Source organism: Rattus rattus, chromosome X (genome assembly GCF_011064425.1).
Source record: "Rattus rattus isolate New Zealand chromosome X, Rrattus_CSIRO_v1, whole genome shotgun sequence".
NCBI classification, from domain to species: Eukaryota; Metazoa; Chordata; class Mammalia; order Rodentia; family Muridae; genus Rattus; species Rattus rattus.
In genome coordinates, this window is record NC_046172.1 from 91,447,751 (window position 1) to 91,470,864 (window position 23,114).

Here is a 23,114-nt window from a genome sequence, read left to right on the forward strand (position 1 = left end):
TTCTAATGTTTAGTCAAACCTTTCATACTTTAATAAACCTATCTCACCTTTATCAGGTTGCTATAGTTCTTTCTCCTCTCTTCTTCCTTCCCTTTTTCATTCTGCATCCCTTTCTCCCAACTCCTGTGTCAGGAAGGCAGCTTACAGATATTTGACACTTTCCGCCTCCTAAATTACCCAGTGAGACGATAGAGCAATCCCCTTCTACTCTCCCAAATACAACTGTAATTTTCAGTCTTCTCACATGAGACGTTTCCCCTCCCACCTCTGGCTTTGAAACTGCAACTTGTGCTCGTTTGCACCTACACAATGAAACATTTTTTTCAAGAACTCAAATAAAGCAAGGTAACAATAAAACATTGTATCTAACTCATTACCTGTGTTTGTAGGATAAGAATAGTGACTTTGGAGGCAGTGGGAAGGAGAAGCACATTCTGAGGAGAGAAGATTTATTATTGCGAGAAAAGAGGGTCATTAAGGAGGCCCTTGAGCTCAGTCTTCTGCGTATTTCCCCATGAAGGCTGTATTATTGGACTTGTCATAGTTCACAATTAAATAAAGGTATACAATACATGACAGTAAGAACAACCTCTAAACTGCAGTGTTGACAGTGACTCATGACTCTAATACCAGCAAAGACCCTTGGAGACAAAATATTTTGAGTTAAATCCCAGATGTAGTTTTAGTGAGGTTTGTTGTTGTTGTTTTGTTTATTGGTTGGTTGTTGTTTTTTTTTTTCTTTTTTGGTCTGTGGAAGTGGAAACACAGGAGCATGTTCTAATAGCTCTTCAGGCATGCCTCAAACGCTTAGGCCCACACGAGAGGTGAAGCCCTGTACAATGCAGTTTATAAAAAAGCTGTAATTTGGCCCAGAAGTTAAAGAATTTGAAATAAAGAAGAATCAGAGCAGCACAAAAGTAAAATAAACCATCCTAACTTTGTCACCTTTCTTTATAAAAAGGAAGAAAATAATTGTTTTGGGAGAAAATAATTAGTCTTGTAGCCTTATTAGCATGCCTGTGACAAAGTCCATGGCAGAATCTTCCCTTTATTTATATCTTGCCAGGACTGGCATTTTGGGAAAATTCATGGGCATATCCCTACCCCCAAAAAATTAGGCTCAAAGAATCCTTGGCTTTGTGAGTATTCTATGTGGTACAGCTTCCTAACAATGAAAGTCAGGTGCATTTTTAGTAAAAGAAAACAATCAGATTATTTTTTTTATCTCTGTTGTGAAGCCTCAAATGGACTTGCTTTCTTCACTCACATTGGTTTCCATAAGCAATAAGAGGTTTAATATATTCATCATTTTTAAAGTATTGTTCTAATATTAAAATATAAGAACTTGCATTCAGAGGAATGGAAAATACGTTGTAAAATAAGTGAAGTTAAATTAGTAAAATTGCAAGGAGATGTTAATGCAGTACATCCAAAGTTAGAATGGAAATCTTTCACCTTTGTCTCAGAATTTATATACATGAAGTTGGGAAAAATTGCTAAGAATTCAATTACAACATTTGGTCTCTTTGAACTATGATGAATTCTGCTATCAACAAGTAGAGAATAACCATTTTTGTCAGGCATATGAGGGACATTTTAAAAACCTGATTGTATGCTTAAGTATAAAAAAATATTGTATTTTAGGGATCCATATCATACAGAAGATATTCTGGCTAAATTCAATAAAATTTACAAAACAATGACAAAATGCACCAAAACTGTTTATGATGTATTTGAAGATGGAACACATGCCTATGTCTATAATTTGTACGCAAATGACTACTTAAATATAAACTCAAAAGCATCTTGGATGGGATCCTTATCTAATCCAGTAGTGCTTTTTGCTTTTGAAATTTAATGCATATCAAATAATACGTTTATTTTTAGCATAATTCATAAATATTTGCAGAAGGTCTGGACAAAATATTGCTAGAATCATTAGAATAGTTAATTAACTTACCTGGAGGGAGATTATTTAGTCTACTTGCAAAGGCGGTTTTGTTCAAATTTTTGGCACTAGTAGTTTATATGTCACCTATCTGGCTTGATGAATAATTTAAAGGTGATATGCAATAATTTAAAAAAAAAATAGAAAAGAAAGAATCCACAGAGACAATTTAAAAGAGTAAAGGCCAACACCAGAATAGGAAGTGATTCTAGGACTGGGCTTTTGTTCTGTTGTTATTTCTGTCACTGGCTATATGGAGTAACAAATTTAGGGATTAGTAGTGGAAAATATAATAGAAAAAATATGAAACAATTTGAAGGAGAAAAGAAAAAATGTCAAAAATTTCACCAAGGCCAAGTTGTCCTCTCTGCGCTCCAATATTGGTCCTTCATTGTCAACCTGAGAATATTTTCACATCAGTATGTTTCTCCTTTAGATGACTATCTCAGTGTCTCAGATAACCTTCCTTTTTCAGATTGCCTTACTAAATTTAACTAATTGTCCTGAGTGATCTTGTTTGGGGTACTCTTAAGTAAAATATCTTGCACAGGGTGCATAAAAACTTTTCTTGAAGTCATAAACGCCCTGTCGACGATAGAGTCATACGCATGTCTTTTGTGTTTAAACCTCTATTGGGAGAGCTAGGAGAGTTCAGGATTTCCTTTGCAGTGGGTAGATTGTAGAGGCAAAGCTGGTGCTTTGGGCTGATGTGCCCCTCCCCTCCCCCATCAGCCAGCTGTTTCAGTGCTTTCCTTACACTGGTTGTGCTGCTTGATAGAATGGGAGACGCTGCCCCTCACATCTGTCAGAACAGATGGAATACATTCTGTGTGAGTGTTAACTGATTCATGCATTGCAGAAACAAAGCAGTTTATGTTGAAACATTGTGACATTGTGGTGAAGCATTATCCATTCTGGCTAAAACCTGTTTGCTTAGAAAAGATGTGTTTCTTTGGCCATGCCTTGATACATTGTTCCATGGTTAAGGCCAAAGATATCTTACCTTAAGAAAAAAAGAAAAGAAAAAGTAACAATTCTGTGATCTTGGAATGAGAAAAGTAGCTTAATAGTGACAGAGAAGCAAGGGGAGGAAAAGAATGTGAAAAGGAAAGTAGCTTCTGGGACCTGAATTTCCTCTTGTATTTATAATGTATAGAACTTCCAAGAGGAAAAAGTCATAGGCTTAAAAGCACACCCACACAGAGTTATAGGTATCTCTTCTTTTAGCATGTTCTCACTGTACTTTAATGAATAGTGATACTTGGGAGTATGAGCAGTGGTTTTGAGAATTTGTAGGACCTAGTCCAATATATGATAGTTTCCTCAACATATGAAGTTCTACTTTATGGACTGTGAGTATTTTTTAAAGACTTGCGTGTCTCTCTTTGCTTGTGGTGTGTGTGAATATACAGATGTTAACCTAGAACAAAAGATGGTGTTGGATCCCTAGAGCTAGAGTTACAGGTAACTGTCAGCCACCTGATATGGGCATGAAACACCAAGGCCAGGTCCTCTGAAAGAGCAGCCAAGGTTCTTAGCCTCTCAGCCAACTTTTCATGCCTGCAAGCTATGAGTTTCCATTTGTATTAATGGCCAACATTGAAAGTTTTATGATGCCACCTACTTGTAAGAATGAACTACAATGGTTTTGTATTTTTGTCACATCTAGACCTGGCTTATCGCATAACGGTCTATTGAGGACATGTCTTAGTTACCTAGTAGCCACTATCCATATATTTCTAGCCACAGATTTTGAACTTTATTGTCCATTTTATACAATTTGCTGTTTGAGCGGTGCAGTGTCAGAGAGAGCAGCTCTATTTGCAAATGATGCTACTTCATATTTTGACCTATTTTTCCCTGCAGGAGTAATAACAAGGGTAATAAAAGTCAGCTGAAGCTGCTGTATAAGCACACATAACTGCCTCAAATTACAGGGCAGATCCTAAGCTACAAAGCCACTGAAACCGCCAAGGCCCTCTTCCGACTATTTCACAGTTGTACTAAAGCATGACCATGACTGTCCCAGATTTTTGGAAGAGGAAAACATTAGTCTGTCTTTTATTCTGGTGCTTCTGTAGCTTTTTACTTGCAAAATCTCGCTCACTCTAAATCCATTTGCTAAGCCAGCCAAGGTTCTTGTAATTGGATGGTTTGCTACCAAAGAAAGAGATGAAACTCTTGGTGTTCTCAACACTTCGCACCACTGAACTCAATAGAACCACAAGGGGTATGTATCATATATTTAGCGAAGGTTTCAGTGTAGTAGCACCACTGAGGATTAGGCAATATTCCCTGACAGACTAACCTTGTGTCCCTTGTGTCAGTTTGGCAAGAGCCTTGGCACCGCTTCCTTTTAATAGGCCCCTGCCCTCTGACATGGACGAGCACATATCTTTCCAAGCCTTGAGGCTTTCTAACTGAAGAGAATTGCATGGAACTTTGAGTGGCCTCACAGTGTAACCGCAGAGATGATTACAGGGTTGAAGAAGGGAAATTCACCTACTGATAATTAATGCTCTTTGGATTCCTGGAGCACCGAGCAACACGGCTGCATTTAACAGGCTTTGTCTAAAATCTCAGTGTATTATAGTGCTTATTAGGTGTTATGATCTCTCTAAATTTTCTACTAATTTGTATGGCATAAAAATTATCTTGTGTCCCACCGTCACTCCCCACTCGGCCCATCCTCTCCTGTTAGAGTCAGTCAGCAATTGAGTCGATTTAGCCCAATACACCTTTGCTGAATGTCTGTAACCCCAAAACTGAATAAAAATAAAAAATTTCCTTTAAATATCTGTCATCTAGGTAAATAATTCATTTGATGAAAGGAATGTATGACATCTCAGACACAGAGTATCAAGTGATTATATAATTTAAATTTATGTTAATTAACTGGAGTGTAAATCTACCCTCATTTTACACAAAGATATGACATAGCTTCATAGTGGAATGTAAGTAACAACTGTTTTATAGATAATATTTGTAATGTCTTTTAAAAAATCTGTTAGAGGGGTTGGGGATTTAGCTCAGTGGTAGAGCGCTTGCCTAGCAAGCAGAAGGCCCTGGGTTCGGTCCTCAGCTCAAAAAAAAAAAAAAATCTGTTAGAATTTTTAACAGAAGCATGACTCCTTTTTATCTTCACCTTTAACTTGCAATTGTAATTTGATTGTAGAAGTCTTAAATCCTAAGGCCTTAAATTTAAAATACTATTTATTTAGTTTCAAACTCTAACTGGCTTCTAGCCACAATTATTTGCATCTGTCTATTCTGAGTTTTCTTTAACAGGGTTGGATAGGGAAGGATGGAGGGGATAGATCACACCTATAAGACATTTTCAATTTTGATACACATGACTCTACAAAACCGTAGCAATGAGATGTTCATGCAAATGTTGGATAATAGATCCTGCATAATACTCTTTGGCCACCTTCAGTTTAGTGTCATGATCACGGTGTGTCTTCATGCAGGACACTAAGCTTTGTAAGAATGAAAATGGGTGTGTGGTGTGTCTTGATAATTTGGTCATGTGTTAATTATCACCTATCCAATATCTGCATATCACATAGCCGAGTTTCTTAAAATTTATTTAAAAAAATCGAAGCTCATAAATTCCTGTTTCTTTCCAAATGTCCTACGTACAACTCCTTCTTGAAGCGTGATTGGCATTTCATATAAGTCCTCAGTTCTTGCCCTCTATCTCCGCCATATTGTTGCTGGTTTTAATCACACCTCCACTGATTACTCTGAATGTATCTATCACTTTGGGCTTCCTGAGCTGTTTTGTGATGATGGAAGGATAAGAAGCAAACAATAGAAGCTATCCATGTAAGAAACAGCAGCCTTGTTACCAGTCTGAAAGGATAGTTAAAGAGAGGACATGATTAAAAGGAAAGTCTTCAACCAGCCACTTGCTTTTTTGTTTCTAGACAGACCTACTGGTAGAAGCTATTCTATTGGCCATGGTGTCTCAACAAGTATTCCTAGACAGTGCTTATGGCTGGCCTTGTGGTGGCCCTCAAGGATCAGTTCGATCTCTTGCTAGGGACCAAAATAGATGACAAAGGACAAAACTATGTGAGTCAAAGGAAGCCACACAGTTATAGAATGGACTCAACTATCGTGAGTAGCTCAGTGGTCTTTCTCCACCACAAACCCAACTAAAAAAGAATGCCATGGAGATTATGTGGTTTCAGTTTACCAACTAAAAGCAAAATAAATGACTGGAGGGGCTCTGAATGAATGACTGAAGAGAAGGCAGTTTTTCCACAACAATTTCTTTAACTACATGATATAAAAAATTGTCTAATGAAAATTACAAGGCCATCAAGAACTATCCTATATTCTTTCTAGGGGAAAACATAGTAATTAACTGTTGCAGAATGATGGATTTTACAAACACAGCTGTCACAACTGCTATTTTAAATCATTTGTTATGGTTTAAAATGTATAATCCCCAAGAAATTGATCATTACTGCAATTCAATGCTGATTTTTCAGTGCCTTACCAATTTTGAGGTTTGCATCAGCCTATTAGCTCACAAAAGACAGTCGAAGTACACAGCTAATGGCTTGTCTCTCGGTGATGGCCTCTCTCTCCTTTTCAGCATGATTTTATTATTTTTTTCTACTGACATTTCTGCTTGTGAGTAAAACAGGTGCGCCCTGGTATTCCATGTTCAGTTTTCTGCTGTATGGCCACTCCCCCCCCCACAATCCCTAACGTTTTCCCATTTAATGGTTGAGTGTTCCTTCTCTGCATTGCCTGATAACACGTGCTTATGAAGTTCTATGCACCTGAGACCCACATTTAACCCCCAGTCTTCTTAAATACTGTGCCGGATTCATGTTCCAATTGGCATCTGTACTGTCTCTTCCAAGAAACTTTCCCAACTGCTCTAATAGAAATCAGTGAATAACTAGGAGAGGTCTTCACCTTCACTTGAACATCCCCGAACATGTAGGGGAGTGTTATAAAATAACACTGAAGAAATGCTTGCTAATAGAATGGAAAAATAAAAAAAAGCTTGGAAAGATGGTTGACTTATTGGGCAGTTAGGAGCTAAACTCTGCTGATGCACGAATTTCTTCTGTAGTTATCAGTTCACTTATATTTACTTCTGGAACTTTAGCATTTAAATTAGCCTTACTTTATTATTTTCAAGATACTTCCCCAAAGTGTAATTAGTCTTGAGCGTAGTAATTTGACTTCCCAAAGTAATCGAAGGAGTCTGGACATTAAGAAGGAATACACATTTTCTTGTAACTCTCACAATTATATACATGTTTTATGTATGTCAAGATTTAGTCTTCAATTAAAGAAATATACATGTATATAAGAACACTATATATGCATGTCTTGGTGTGAGATCAGCCTTAAATTTAGGAGCATGTAGTATTTTCGGTTAATAAGATACATTCAAATTGCTGGTACTAATTTTCAAGCTCATGAAGACTAGCAGCACAGTAATGAACTCTGCTTATCCTGGAGGAAGCAAACTAAATAATGCTGTTTATTTGATTACCCAAATTAATTAAGAACACAAATCTTTGCCAAGTTGAAATTAGCACATTGGGGGATTTATTTTTTTCTCTTCAGTTACTTCAAATAGTTCTGTGCAAATAATACAGGTTTAGTTGTGAAAGCATTATATGTTGCTAGGATAGTTATTTAGGATATTATTAACGTCTTTTTGGGGTAGCCTATTTTCATCCTTCTGAACCCATTAACCAATTCTACTAGAAATTCAAAACTATGAGTAATGAGTCCTTGAATTTTCTTTTCCCTGTTATAAGTATACACATCTTAAAACTTATGACTCCAGACAGTTTATCTGCCAAGTACGTTTTGATTATTTTATATTTTAAGAAATATTATTATTCCAGTGCAACCAGTGGGTCCCTGTATATTGTTTATTTCTATAGGAAAAGTGAACAGCAACAAAATCTACTTTATAATTTGGGGCTGTTCAATACTTAGTACATCGATGACAGTTCTGATTACGTTAGAGTACAAAACCTATCTGCTTTCTTAGCACTGTCTACACGTATTTAATTTTTCATAAAGCACAAATTATGAGAAAAGGCCATACCTAACTCACATTACAAATACTACCCTCCTCTCACTATAGAATTGCCTTCAGCTCTCGGCAGAAAGCAGCTTCCACATAACCGGCAAGCCACAAGATGGCACTACTGAACAATTAGTTTATTTCCAAACGGGGCCTTCCAGATTCTCTAACTAGCTAGTCAAAAATAAGATTATTCTCCTTCAAAATTGGTGTCAATAACTTCCAGTGATTTATAGTATGACAAGGAATGGGTAGTGGAGAAACTTCAGGAGTATTACATTAAGTGGTAAAGGTCACTACCTCATAATTGTTAAATTGTAAAATATGTGATGCTGTATATGGGATGAGAGGACCTTCCATTTATTTGTTCTTTTCCTGCAAATGTGTAATCTCAAAATAATTACAAAAAAGCATGAGATAAATACAAGCTGAGGTACATTATACAAAATGGTTGACAATAAAATCATAAATAAATTGTAATACAATTTAAAGGAGTATCATGCCAGTATTAATTTTTATACTGTGATCATGTAATATATGCTATTTTTGAAACTATTATCTGAATTTAAAATGACTTCATAATAAGGCATTAAGTATATGTCACTCTTATCAGTGATCGTTGTAGAAGAAATATTCAGTAGGAAGATACCTTTGCGCACTACTACATGCATGTAGGTCAAAAAGTGTCCAGTAAAATATCTTTTATTTTTGTTACTTTAAAAATAGAGTACAAGGGAGAACTCTAAAATGTTATTTAATAGCAGCAATTTAATTATGTATTTTTATATGCATTAGATGCAATTGTTGGTTCTTAACCTACTATATGATTCTGAGACCTAAGGTCTATTTTTCCTTCAGGGATAGTGATTAACTTCTTGAAACACCATGTTAGTATGTAATTGGCTGACCAAAAGCTGTGCAATTTTGAAATGAGAGTCAGTCCCTGATCACTGATTGAGAGAATATTTTTTAAAAAAGTCTTTACAAAATGAATACCAGCACTTAAAGTCATTCAGTGACTTTACTAATGTATATTCACAAACATAAGAAATTGATATAGTTAAAAATTTTACAGATTAAATGCGATAAATATCTTTCTAGTTATGCGAATGCTTTGTGTTGCACAAGAATAATGTAAACTAGAATATTTGCCTGAATTTGACCCATGAATAACCTCTTAAGAATCAAAAGAAAGGAAAGTTGGCAATTGGCTGTGCCTATGGAGAAAATCAGGGATGACCAAATAAGGTCACAATCCTGGATACACAGAAATTCAAATTTGGGGAGACTAAGGTCTTTACTTAATAATTTCTGCCATCATATATTGTATTCTACTCAACTTACACAACACTTGGGAGTTTTTTGTTATCACAGCATGAAATATTTTTGAAAATTAACAGCCACAAAATAATATCTAATTTAAAAACTATATATTCATTTTACTATTATTAAAAGATTTATGATATGCATTTAGGCTAAGACTACATTTATTAGAAACGATTATGATTCTAGTAAGAAAAAAATATTCCAGAACTATTTCATAAAATTTGTGGTTCCTGTGATTCAAGGCATATTAAAACATGTCTGTTGAATTAAGTATACATCACTCTTATCAAAGTGATCATTAGCCAGAAGAAATATTCAGTAGGGAAGATATTCTGTGAGTACTATATGCATGCAAGGTCAAAAAGTGTACAGTAAAATATCTTCTATTTATGTTACTTTAAATTGAAAATTTGCACTGTTCATCTGAATTCTTCAGCAAAACACAAATTGAGACGATGAATTATATTGAATAAACAGTAAGTTTAGATGATCCATTATGTCTGTGGCTTAATATAAGCATAAAGATATAATCTACTTAATAAACTTGCTTCATTTTCAGTGAAATGCTTTAGATTTATTTAAATGTTGATAACATTTTATAACATGCTATGTCCTTGCTTTTATTTAATTATATTTTACTTTTTTAGTTTCTCGGTAACTGAGTAAATAGCAACAGTTGACACATCAATTTCCTTTCTTTCAGGGACTCCATGAAAAGACGGGTTCTTTCGTGGCTATTAAAGTAATGAATGCCCGGAAGGTAATCAATACTGTATCCTCTCTGTATTCTGCTCCCTTAATACACTGTCCAGGGCATAAACAACACCAAAACCATTAGTTTGAAATCATGATTTCATTTATTAGTGAGTTAATCCAGAATAATTATAGGTTTGTAATCACAGTTATTAATGTATTACAATTACTGGTTTGATATATTTCCACATTAAAAATACTTCACGCGTACCATAAATTATAAATATTTGATATTATAAACCTATTGGAAAAATATCTTCCTCTATTTCCAGTTGATTATCTATAGGCAGGGATAGCAAAGGAGATATGTCCTTTAATATTGTGTTAATACTGCTCTGCTCTGTCATACTTTTTCTCAAATAATTTCTTCTGCGAATTGAGGCCATTAGATTCCCAATGATAGGTAGAAGGAAAGAAGTTGTCAGAGAGGCACATTTTTCATATGTTTTCTGACAGCTAAGCAAGAGAGAGAATTTAATTGGCACTGTTCCTGCTAACATTCATAAAAGTGTGTCACAGTTCATAATCTGTTGTCAAAGAATTTGTGACAGACTGAATTCTGCTCTCTTTTTTTTAGTACTTCACTTTCTCAAGATAATATTAACACAAATATAACAGAAGTTAAGAAAATTTTATTTCATTTTATCCCAAAGGAAAAATACTCGAAAGACTATGTAGCTTTATGGAACTACTGTACCTTACAATGAAGTTACTTTGCAATTAGTGAAGAAACCGAAGGGTACTTTTGCTTCGCCCTTATATGTTGCAAATCAATGTGTGATTCAGAAGATTTGGGAGTTTTGTGGATTTATAAAAACATAGCACCCAAATAATCCACTGCTTCTTAAAGGAAGAATATATAAAATATTTATTTCCTCATTTTAACTTAGGAGCTCTAGAACCATATTTTTATATCCTTGAATATTTAAAAGTCATGGTAGAGCAATAGAGGTTTAATATTTACTATCTGCATTTGTAAAAGGAAAATAACACTTCACTATTGCAAATTCTCCCATTAATGTGTCAGTTACATCCATTAACATAAATTTGTTCCCAGTTTACACATGCTGTAAGAAGTGGAAATTTTAGATTAATACTATTAGTGCAAAGCAAGAAAGGAATGATGTTTTATTCATCTATAATTCAGTGCTAAAATAGCACAAAGTACTTCAGCATAAGTTATTGTAAGAATGTACTAGTAGAACTAATAATATTTTTCTTGGTTTTTTTTTTTCAGACTCCTTTGCCTGAAATAGGAAAGCGGGTGCGAGTGAACAAATACCGAAAGTCTGTCGGATGGAGATACAGCGTGAGTATAGTCTTCCTCGGCCCCTCTGTAGTCTCGCCCTTGATTTTAGCTTTCAGTTCATCCGTTGCGTTATCTCTACATGGGCTCCCTCTAAACCGCTCATGGTGGAAATGATAACATGTATCTCTTCTACTATTCGCATAGATTTACTCATCAGAGTTGAACACTGACATCTGTCAAAGAAGAAAGCCTTTGCACGGCAATTATTGGCTGCAGGGGAAAATGAGTATGTCTATAGTTCATAGGGCCTTCATATTGGCTGGCAATAAAGGAAGAGCTGACTAGGCCAAGAATTTTTTTTTCCTAAAATTGACCTTCACAAAGTACTTTTTTATATGGTGCACATCTTCTTTAGAACAAGTCTCCATTGCCCAGTTCTGATGATCATAAACATCATTGTATTTTAGCCAAATGAATGACTGCTTTTTATATTGCAAAAGCCGTCCTAACACTTTTCACATATTTGTCCATACCTTGTCTAAATAATCACTGATTTCAGAATAATTTCAGGCTTATGGAACTGTATCTCTAATAATTTTAGCTTTTCGCCAAATGTTATATGCTTCAAACAAAATGATTGTTCAAGTATCAATATATTTTCATGATAAAATTTTTCTTTAGCTTTTTCTCCTGGAGTTAAATTAAATGAGGTTTCAAGTTATTTTCAGCCCTTCATGCCTTCAGCAAATACAGTGACAAGCACAATAAGAATAACCTTTCTATCAACACAAAGATATTTAGAATCTTCTAGGCATATGAAAACTCACTACCAAATACCTTCATGATTTCCATCTGTTACACAACAGGCTTTTAGTTTATAATGTATCACAACGGTAGAAACCTATTCAGAGAAGCAGCTTCTAAGCAGATCAAAAATTCAATTAAAAAAAAACAAAAGAAAAATGTAAATGACTCTGTTAGGTTGATTCAACCTTCAAAAGTTTACATTAACAAAAATTAATGTGTCCAAAATCTTTCGGTATTCTTCCATATTAAAAAAAAGGGGACAGTGGTGGTGGTTTTAGCATTGGTGAATTTACAAAGGGAATTCTGGCATCCTTGAGCTGCCTCTTGACAAAAAGCAGGATATTCAGGCCAGTCTGGGATCAACTGGCTCTGAGCCAGGAAACACTGCAGCATCATATTACTGGGAGATGTGTGAGAGTTTTAAATTACCCACTTGGCCTGATGGATATTATGTACTTGTGTGTTTCTTACAAGCTCAACTTCCCGTTAATTGAGAGTGGCAAACACACTAATGCTTTCCAAACATATCTGATCTTCATTTATTTGCTTTGGGAGAGTTTACATTCATGTGGGAAACCCACTCTTGAAAGTTTTATTTTTTTTAAGTCCTGTCTTTTGAATTCTACGATTATGTTTTGGTAAAGGAACATCATTGTTAGCTAATCAGTTATCTCTAAATCAGCTTGACTATTTTGGCTAAACAGTGTGTTAGTGGCACATTCATAGATCTTCTGTGAAGATAGGACAGGGTTCCTATCTTCTACTGTATCTTTAAAGTCAGTGTGAGAAATGGGTTTCTTACTGTGGGGAGTCAATGGTTAAAAGAGAAGTGTGCCAATACTCAGAGTTGATGTTCTTTTCTGGCTGTGGTCAAATTCTCTTTGATAGAGTTGTCCCTTTAAACTGCCTTTCACCTCAGTGATCTCATCTAATCAGGTGGATTCAACGCTCAACAAATTGAGAATTCATTAAAAAGAATACTTTAAATATCTGACTTCCACCCTTGTAAGCATGAGATCCATATGCATCTAATTTTTATAATTTTACACTTCGCTGCTAAATTGACATAAAAGTATTCACTTCTCTTAGTTAGATGTGTCTGGTGTATTGGCATAAATCGAAAGAAAACATGCAATTGTTTAGAGAACAAATGCTATCGTCATCCGTAGGCATTGTGGTCATCGATGTCACATATATGCATTATGTATTTATCACTTCAGTCTCTAGCTACCTTTTTAGTATACACAACTCAGAACATGTACTGCAACCTTTTAACAAGAGCATGTTAAATGTTGAAAGAGACTAAATCATTACTTGTTTTGCTACGTAGGCATGATGTACAGCTGATAAGATTAGGCAAAGTTTTATTATAAACTTATTTTAAAAGATTAGCATCAGATGAGCTCATACTTTTAAAATGTATTAAAGGCTAATCACAACATTCCGCCCTTAGCTCTATAAATGTACAACAGAAAAAGGACTGAAAATGGATCAAATACCTAAACATAAGAGCTAAAACTATAAAATGCTTAGAAAATAGCATAAAGCTAAATGTTTGTGATTTTGATTTGCTGATGAATAGATAGGAAACAAAAGTCACTAACAATAGAACGGTAATTAGTTGGACTCTATCAAAATTAAAACATATGTGTGCCCTAAAGAACACATGAAACATTAGAGCGTGAAAAATTATTCAAAAAACAAAAACACACCAGCCAATAAGAATTGATAAAATAATCTGAAACCTGTCTTCTAGGAGATTATAAGTCAAAGCCACATGATATTGTCACCCCTCTGAAAAAAGAAACAGATATAATGACTACTGGTGAATTTGGAGCAGTCAGAACTTCCTATATATGTATTTTCTAAGGAAAAATGCAACTGCTGTTGAAAATGAGTTTGGCTTTTCATTACAATATTCAACATCCCAGATTCATCAGAATGAACTGCAAACATGTACATTAAGAAAGTTGGCATGAATGCCTACCAAAACATTTAGAGCCCATCATTTGATTGTAAACCTAAATCAATGAAATACTAATATTTTATGAATGGCTATTTCATGCATAAGCCTCAAATTAACTAGTCTAAAAAGAATACATATTATAAAATATCATTTATATACTTTAGATAGAATATAAATTAGTAGTTTCTCAGACCTAAGATGAGTGTGGTAGAATTGGTAGGCTATGGTTTCATTTCAGAGGAAATATGTTCTGTGATTGACTGTGATGTTATTAATATATAGCTACGTTACTTAAACAGTAGGGTGTTATATTTTAAGTGACTTAAGTATACAGTATATGAATTGCATCTCAGTGAAATTAGAAAAACATATTACACCATTTATTGAATACTTTCTTAACGTCCAGTGCCGCTGTCCTTGAGTCAGATTTTTAAGAACTTCTGAATTATGAGATCTTTAGTTTACTCTTTCCTTTTGCTCTTAATTTGTAATTTTATAAAAAGATTTCCGTTAACTGTTAATTCTGTAGTATTTTCCTTTGTAAATACATTCTACTTTAGAGACTAATCGCCACTGATTTGCATAGCTTAAAGCTCTGCTTTCACTCTTTAGGATGAAGAAGAGGATCTTCGGACTGAACTCAACCTGCTGAGGAAGTACTCTTTCCACAAAAACATTGTGACCTTCTATGGTGCATTCTTCAAGCTGAATCCTCCTGGCCATCAGCACCAACTTTGGGTATGTTATATTTTTGCCCTGGTCTTATTCCATAAGAAAAATCAAACACAGTGAACGAGCTAAGGTGTGATATTTGCTTTTCCTACCTAAACTTAAGTCTCAACTGTTCCAGATAGTATAGCAAAACGTTTTCTGACTCTTTTGAGACAGCGTGATATAAGAATGGAAAGAATAAACTTAATTACCAGGCAAGGTGGGAAGTAAACAGACACAAATGAACACTGTTAATTGAAGATTCAAATTTTAAATGATAGCTTTGCTGTTGTACTTTTTGCTGGTATCCAGGTGACTTGATGGGCTAGAAAATAAGAAATAGATGAAGATAAACTTGAATTAGCAGTTGACATGGACATACCAAGTTTTAGTTGTTCTGATATATGTGCCCTTGTGCATAAGTACAGCTAAATGGATCACTGATTTGTCATTGTGCCTGGACTATTATAAATGTCAGATCAATAAGACATAAATTTCAGTAACTAAATGGAGTCTAGTATAACTACACCATAGTCACTTGAATTTCTCCCATGCTCCACTATCTTAGATAATATATTTCAGTTAACGATACCTTGAGAAACAAAGTATTTGGGACATAAACTGGAATAATGGATTTTTGGAAGGTCTTCTGGTGTCAGTCAAAAGTTCTTTTTTTTTTCTTTTTTTTTATTAATTGAGTATTTCTTTTTATTTTACATTTGAGTGTTATTCCCTAAGTTCTTTTACGACATTGTACACAATGGATTTAGGGAATGTGGGTCATTGACACTACAGAAATGCCTTAAACACATTACATTGATATTCACATTTTAGCATGATTCAGAATCTTCTAGAGAACATTCTATAACACAGTACTGGCCCTCTTTTGCTGGTATTTCTATCATATAGGTCAGGAATGTGTGTGAAATTTGTTCCCTCTAGTAAGTCCATAAATGGTACTGATGCTGCTAGTTTAATGATATTCTTAAGATCGCTAAATTGAGAAATTTTCAAATCAACCCTGTTTTTCTCAAATGTTCAGTCACTAGAATTTCTATTTTTGAAAAATAATAGTGAGATTTTATTGAACATTATTCCCAGCTCTAAATATTCACTTATTCAATATTTAGGTATATACACTCCTTTTCATAGAAAATATTACAAAATACACCTTTTCACGCAACATGAAAAGTTTGAAATATTGAAAGTTCAATTATCAAATATATTAGTCCTCTGTTCATTCAGTCATTCTGGCCCATTAAAAAACGAAAACAAATCTAATATCAGTAAGCTATAAATTCTTTCCATATCCAGGCAAACTGGTCTCTCAAACATCTGTTCCTTTCTTTTCCACTCCCATCACCATTCAGGCTTCTCCTCCTCACAAACTTTTTCCAAGGATATTTGTTCTTATTTTATTTAACATAAACTTGAATGACCTTTCTTCTAAATATGTCAAACTACAACCTAAGAACACTGTGATTGACGTCTTAGTTGAAATCCCACCTGCTGGTGAAACCTTCCAGTGTCTCTCCTGGTTTACCTTCTTCCACAAATTCTCATTCCACTACTGGACTTTCTAAAATACTTGATGCTTTTGTGGCTCCATTGCAGATGGTAATGGAGCTCTGTGCAGCAGGCTCTGTCACTGATGTAGTGAGGATGACAAGAAATCAGAGTTTAAAAGAAGACTGGATCGCTTACATCTGTCGAGAAATCCTTCAGGTGAGTGGTCAAATCATCTTTGTCCCTCTTCTTAAAAGAACCTAACTCTAAATATATAACTCTAAAATACTGCATAGCTAAGAATTCTAGACATAACCCATGGATAAGGAAACCTAAAGGACCAAAATACTGAGATCAACACCTTGAATGTCATGGCTTGACATATAAATATATTAGTTGGGGAGGAAAGGATTTATTTAATTCCCACTTCCAAATCATAGTACATCATTGGAGGAAGTCAGGACAGGAGCTGATGCAGGGCTGGATCCTGGAGGCAGGAGCTAATGCTCCTAGGCTTGCTTCACATGGCTTGCTCAGCCTACTTTATTATAGAATCCAGAACCACCAGCCCAGGGATGGCGTCACCCTCAATGGGTGTCCTCCCCATTGATTACTAATTGAGAAAAAAAACTTATAGCTGGATCGAATGGAGACAATTTCTCAACTGAGCCTCCCTTATCTCTGATGACTCCAGCTTGTCTCATTTGATGCACAAAACCAGCCAGTACACCCTGTATCATCTGATGTAAAACACACATGTGATATATCTTCTTACTTCCTGGACTGCAACAAAACCTGTGTAGACTAGCATTTATAATGTATAATGGGGCAAGATTTATGTGAGCATGAAAAGTGGAAAGCTCCCTAGATAGTATATTGATCAAGAAAGCTAATTTTTAATATTTATATTAAAAGTTTAACATTTTGTTTTAATAAAAGTTTATTAATTTCTTATATAGTTTCATTAATAATGATTACTTTATTTTAATATTGAATTATATTTTTTAAGTGTTGAAGTATCATCATAGATTAAGATGAGGACTAGTCAGTAAATGTCAGTGTCCTACAGTGTGCCCCCAAACTATTTGCATCCTTTTAAAAGATATATATATATATATATATATATATTCTTTGAATATAGCCTCAAACTTTTCTATAACGTCTAACATCTAGTTAGATGAAAGCAATGAGCTTCTTGGTCAGCCAAATTCCATTGGTGTTCAATAGCTAAGTCATTAGGGTCACCCCCAAAAAAAGAATATTTATAAACTGGAGAACCCCCAACACCATTGAAATGCCAATCTTTTCATTTTGCTTGGATATATTTCTAATAGCAGTGGAACTGTTTTAAGAGTACAAATCATACACCAAATTTGGATTTTAATTCATCATGTATAATTTCTGTGACCTTTAATCAATTTCTTGCTTCCTCCGGCTCTCAATTTCCTTATCTATAATATGGGAGGATAGCATATTCCCCAAAGGGATTCTGTGACAACTTAGTAATGACTCCTTCTAAATATTTAGCACAATGTCTGGCACAGAATAAAAGCTCAATAAATATATTATAAACGCCCAACTAGTTTCTGGCATGATCTCACGGAAGCATAATACTGCATACCATGTCATGGTTTAGCCAGGTCATGGGGTTCTCAGTAGTGAATAGGCTGAAGCCAACATGGTAAGCCAACACAAATTGTACACACTTTAAAATGAATTTCCATATTCCCTCAGATTCTAGGCCTGCAGGCCTCACAAGAAAATGTTTTGGACTAAACAAATGTTTGGATAAGGAACAGAACAAAATAGTTAATAGTTGAGATGTCCAGGTCTTTACTGTCATGCCTACTCAGAAATATAGAGGCTATAAAGGAGGAGAAAGTTTTGCAATCTATATAAATATTACTTTTCGGTGTTCTTTTCCTTTCATGAGTATGCTGATATATTTTCCTTTCCTTATAGCCAAAAAGCAGTATTTCTGGGAACTGGTTGTAGTCATTCCAGCCTAAAGAATTTTGTTTAAAAAACCAAATGTGGACCATTTTTCTTAACAAAAGGGTTTTTCCTCAAAGCACTTTAAAGCACTACCAAAAAGTCTAAATAAGAACAACTGTATTAGAGACTTCTCTGACTTTAAAATATGTGTGTATATGCACAGGGCTTAGCTCACCTTCATGCGCACCAAGTAATCCACCGGGACATCAAAGGTCAGAATGTGCTACTGACCCAGGATGCTGAAGTCAAGATAGGTAAGTTCCTTCTTGCAGTCGGTTAGGAGTGGCAGGGTGCTAAGACTGCCCTGGAACATATCAGTGCCAACAGAGTTCTTAGGGTCTTCTAGAAACTTTGGCAGGGAGATGGCCTGAAAGTAAAAAGGAAATGACTAATTATTCCTTTGAAACTGCAGATAAACAACTTTAATTATGAAGGAAGTTTTGCTTTTTGGTCACTTACTGCTTTATACTATGTTAGAGATAGCCGTCAAACGTATTTCAGTGATTGAATCATGGTAGGCATTAATCATTTTTAAAAGATTGCCCATTTTTTTGAAGTCATACTTTGAAGACTATGAAGTAGCTTTCAGTTACTGAAACGTAATTGGCTTCTTTGCATTTATTCCTCGAAATTTTATTGATCAGAAGTGATGCTTCAGTAATATACAAACCAAATTCTGAATTTCTCATTTTTTGCTAAATAAGCAGAACCAAAATAGAGAATTTTGTCATTAATTACAAATATTTTTATTGAATACTTGTGGAACAAATGAGGCAGTAATTGTGTGTTATGAAATAACAGTAGTTTTGAGAAAATGTATCATGTTTTGAATGCATAAGCTACAAAACTAGCAATACAATTTTAAGAAGTTATATGGAAATACATAAAATGTATATAGATGTTATACTCAAATACAAAACAGTGATATTTCATGCCTAAGCTAGATGCATCCTATATTCATAAGCTTTAGTCACGTTGCTGGTAACCCCAAATATATGTAACATGAAACAACATTACAAGTACGGAGTAACTGAAATATCTCTTTCAAAGTCCATTCACTTAATGTTAATATTGTAATGTTAGCTTAGAATTGAATCAGGCTTGTTTGACACATAAGCCTTATACAGTTTAATTTAGATTTATCAGCTAACATGATTTAAACAGTCTACATGAACACAATATTTCAGAAGGCAAACATAATGATAAGCCAAAAAAGTGACATCTGGAAAGACATTGTAAAATAATAATAATTTAATAATCTCTTCTTTGAGTAATTAAAGAAAGGTCACATTACTCTACTACTGAGTTTGTTGTTACTGTTGTCGTTGTGGTGGTGGTGGTGGTGGTGGTTGCTGCTGCTGCTGCTGTTGCCGTTTTTGAAACAAAGTCTGTGTAGCTCCTGCTATCCTAAAACTAGTTCTGTTGTCCAGGCTGGCCTCCAACTCAAAGATCTGCCTTCCTCTGTCTCCCTAGTGCTGGGATTAAAGGTGTGCACCACCTCACCTGGCTTCATTGTTGTGTTTTCAACTCTTCATCTTATCATAATTTCTTTACCTTTTAAAAACCTGGATTTACCATTACGTCTTCTAGATTTTACCCTTTCCTTTCCCTGTGTATGTATGGGATACACCAGTTTATGGCCTACACAGATATTTCTTGGCTCTTAACTTTGGCTCTTAGAGTAAGAACACTGAGTTATTATGTAAAGATAAACTTTTGTAAAGTCTAGATAATGAAAGTTTACAGCAAAGAAAAATCCTCAAAAATATTTGAAATATTTCTTCCTCTTCTTCAATGCTTTCTGAAAGACTGCCTTGAACTATTACTTTTGCTCCATTTTTCTTTGATTCCACTAAATTATTCAAGCTGCTTTTCAGTTATTTTGTTTGCTGTCTTCCAGATTCCCAGAAACCATTATAAATTTGAAAATCTACTTCATATTTCATCCCTGTCTTATTGTTTTTGGAATCAATAACCCCAGTCTACTTCAGCATTTTCTGTCTGTTTCTCAGGATACCATGCTAAATATTTTCTTACAATGTATCCACAGAAGAATGGGAAAGTAAATAGAAGAATGGGAAAATAAACATTTTTAGAATAAAGCTAAGCTATCGATAGCCCAGATAATAGTTTTACCTAATTCAGGAGACATCTTATAGTAAATTAACTTCAACCAGGAAGCTCATTTTTCCTTATCATTGGGATTGGAGTTCCCGATGTCATTCATGAAGCTTCCTAGCTGCTAACAGGAATGACATTGCTAAGATGTGGCCCACAGTGCTGTTCATCCTCCAGCTTGGTGGCAGATCCAAGCTCTACATATGCCATATGCCACATCTTAGTAACCAGTGAAACTTTATTTTTAATATTCATGATAAACATTTATCCAAACCTACATTAAATTTATAACAGTACTGTTGGGTCTCTTTCCAACATAAATAGCAGCTAAAGCCCATTTCCCAGTATTCCTGGAGAAGGCTTCATGGTAAAGTTTTCCAGGCCAGAAAGAAAATTTGTTATCCATTGTGGCTTTTGTATTGCCTTTCCAAGTTAAAGCAATAAGTTACTGAGATTTGTGTTCCTGATTAATTATTTTGACATATGTAGTGGATTTTGGAGTGAGTGCCCAAGTGAGCAGAACAAATGGACGGAGAAATAGCTTCATTGGTACACCGTACTGGATGGCCCCTGAGGTGATTCATTGTGATGAGGACCCAAGACGTTCCTATGATTACAGAGTGAGTATGAGAATTCTGACAGGGAGGATTCGAAGTTGGAAGGGAAATGTCTGCATTTATTTTATGTTTTAAGGTTTATTTTATTTATGTGTATGTGTGTGTCTGTGTGAATGTACACAGATATAATGTCTTGGTGTCCATAGAGGACAGAACAGTATAGAATACCCTGCACCTGGAGTGCTTGGATCTGAACCCTGGTCCTCATGATTAATCAGTCAGTGCTCTTAATTACTGAGCCATCTCTCCAGCCTCAGCTACACCTACTTTGAATGATAAAAGAATAAAAAGTCGATCTTCCTTTTGAATAAATACAATTAATCAGGAACAGTAGCCTCTATTTCTATATGTGGTTTCATAGTATGAATAAGAATAATATTTTCTAATAATGAAGACAAAGTAGAACATTGGCACTGTCTCAGAATCAGGAGGGAATATCTGGTTCATGTTGTTGGCAACTTCTTTGTAAAAATATATTAGATGGTTTCGATTGGAATTTTCACTTCCAAGACCAGAGGAATTTGTAAACTCATTGAAATGAGGCCAAGACTGAGGCCTCAAGACTGCAATCTCAACTACTTTGGAACTAAGACAGGCGTATTCAGGCTGTCTGAGCTACAAAATGAGTTTGAGGTCAGGTTTTTATCATAATTAAGAGTGACAAAGAGGACTGATGATACAGGTCAGTGTTAGAAAGTCTGGCATTCATGAAGCTGTAAATTTTATCACCAGTTCCACACATAAAGAATGAGTGTAAAACAAATAATTAATCCTTATAAGTTCAAAACTAAAACTAATAATTTCATTATTTGTTGTACTGGAGGCAATCCTTGGCATTTGGTTGACCTCCAAAACCACAGAAAATCAATGGAATAGAAAAGAACCATTTTTGCTGTATATTAACATTTCTACTGCAATTTCTATTTGAAATGCATGTATATGCATACATGTATGCAACTGTTTATTACAAGTTAATATGAAAAGGAACAAAGCTCCCCATGTGCTAAAAACTAGAAAAAGGAAACCTCACTCAACTGTCAATCTCGTAGCACACAAGACTCAATATCTGAAATAGATCAGTTTATATTTCCTCTCTTTGCCTTTTCCTCCAATCCTCTTCACTTGTTTTGTAACTGAACTATTTACTGAGAGCCTATTGTGGTTTTGGCACTACATTGGGAGCTAAGAAGATAACAGGAATAAAGTTCCTTAACTCAATGTTCTTCAAGGTGCCATGCTTTTTAAATGTTGGAGTCCTCTAAGTACTTTAACCCCTTGCTTTTATTATTTAATCTCAAAATAATTAAAGGAAAACTATGCTTGCAATATCTTAAAAAGCAAAATTAAGCTATCTGTAAGTCGAGGCTCGAAAACTAGAGTAAACTATTTAAGAGTCAACCAGCACTGCTAGTAAGGTGCCCTTTTACCCTTTTTTTAGAGCTACATTTACATTGCCTGTGTGTGTGTGTGTGTGTGTGTGTGTGTGTGTGTGTGTGTGTGTGTGTAAAAGCACACATGTGGTGTTCAAAGGACAACTTGCAGAAGTTAGTTCTTTCCTTTCAAAATGTGAATTCTAAAGACTGAACTCATGTCAGCAGGCTTGGCAGCAAATGTCTTTACCCACTGAACTAACATACCAGCCCCTTTCAATAATTTGAAAAAAAAAAGTACAGCTAATGATGGTGAAGATACTTTGTAAGACCTTCATAGTTATTCTAGGCTCTATTAACTCTATTCCAGGAGCTACTGAAATGTGTATCTAATAATTAATAAGAAGTATTTCAACAAATATAGTTTATATATAACATAATTTATATATCAATGTTTAACTTATAAATTATAAAGTATATCTGTCTAGTAAATTTATTTACATTTATTTGTATGCATATATGAATATATACTTATATGTGCATATGTGTATATATGTACATATCCTATGAAGTAGGTGCTGTTAAGATATATTCTATATTAAATGAAATTGAGATACACAGAATTAAGTCACTTTAGTTACACATTATAGATCTTAATATTAAGACTTCATTATAAAA

At 34.7% G+C, this 23,114-nt stretch overlaps 1 protein-coding gene across 1 annotated transcript in view; it reads left to right on the forward strand.

The window, feature by feature from the left end:
- Nrk (Nik related kinase) overlaps window positions 1-23,114 on the forward strand; it is a 93,433-nt gene that overhangs the window by 31,559 nt on the left and 38,760 nt on the right. Inside the window, 6 exon segments of the mRNA XM_032890331.1 lie at window positions 10,048-10,104; window positions 11,335-11,406; window positions 14,732-14,857; window positions 16,445-16,555; window positions 18,495-18,585; window positions 20,939-21,069. Coding sequence (XP_032746222.1) covers window positions 10,048-10,104; window positions 11,335-11,406; window positions 14,732-14,857; window positions 16,445-16,555; window positions 18,495-18,585; window positions 20,939-21,069 — 588 coding nt within the window.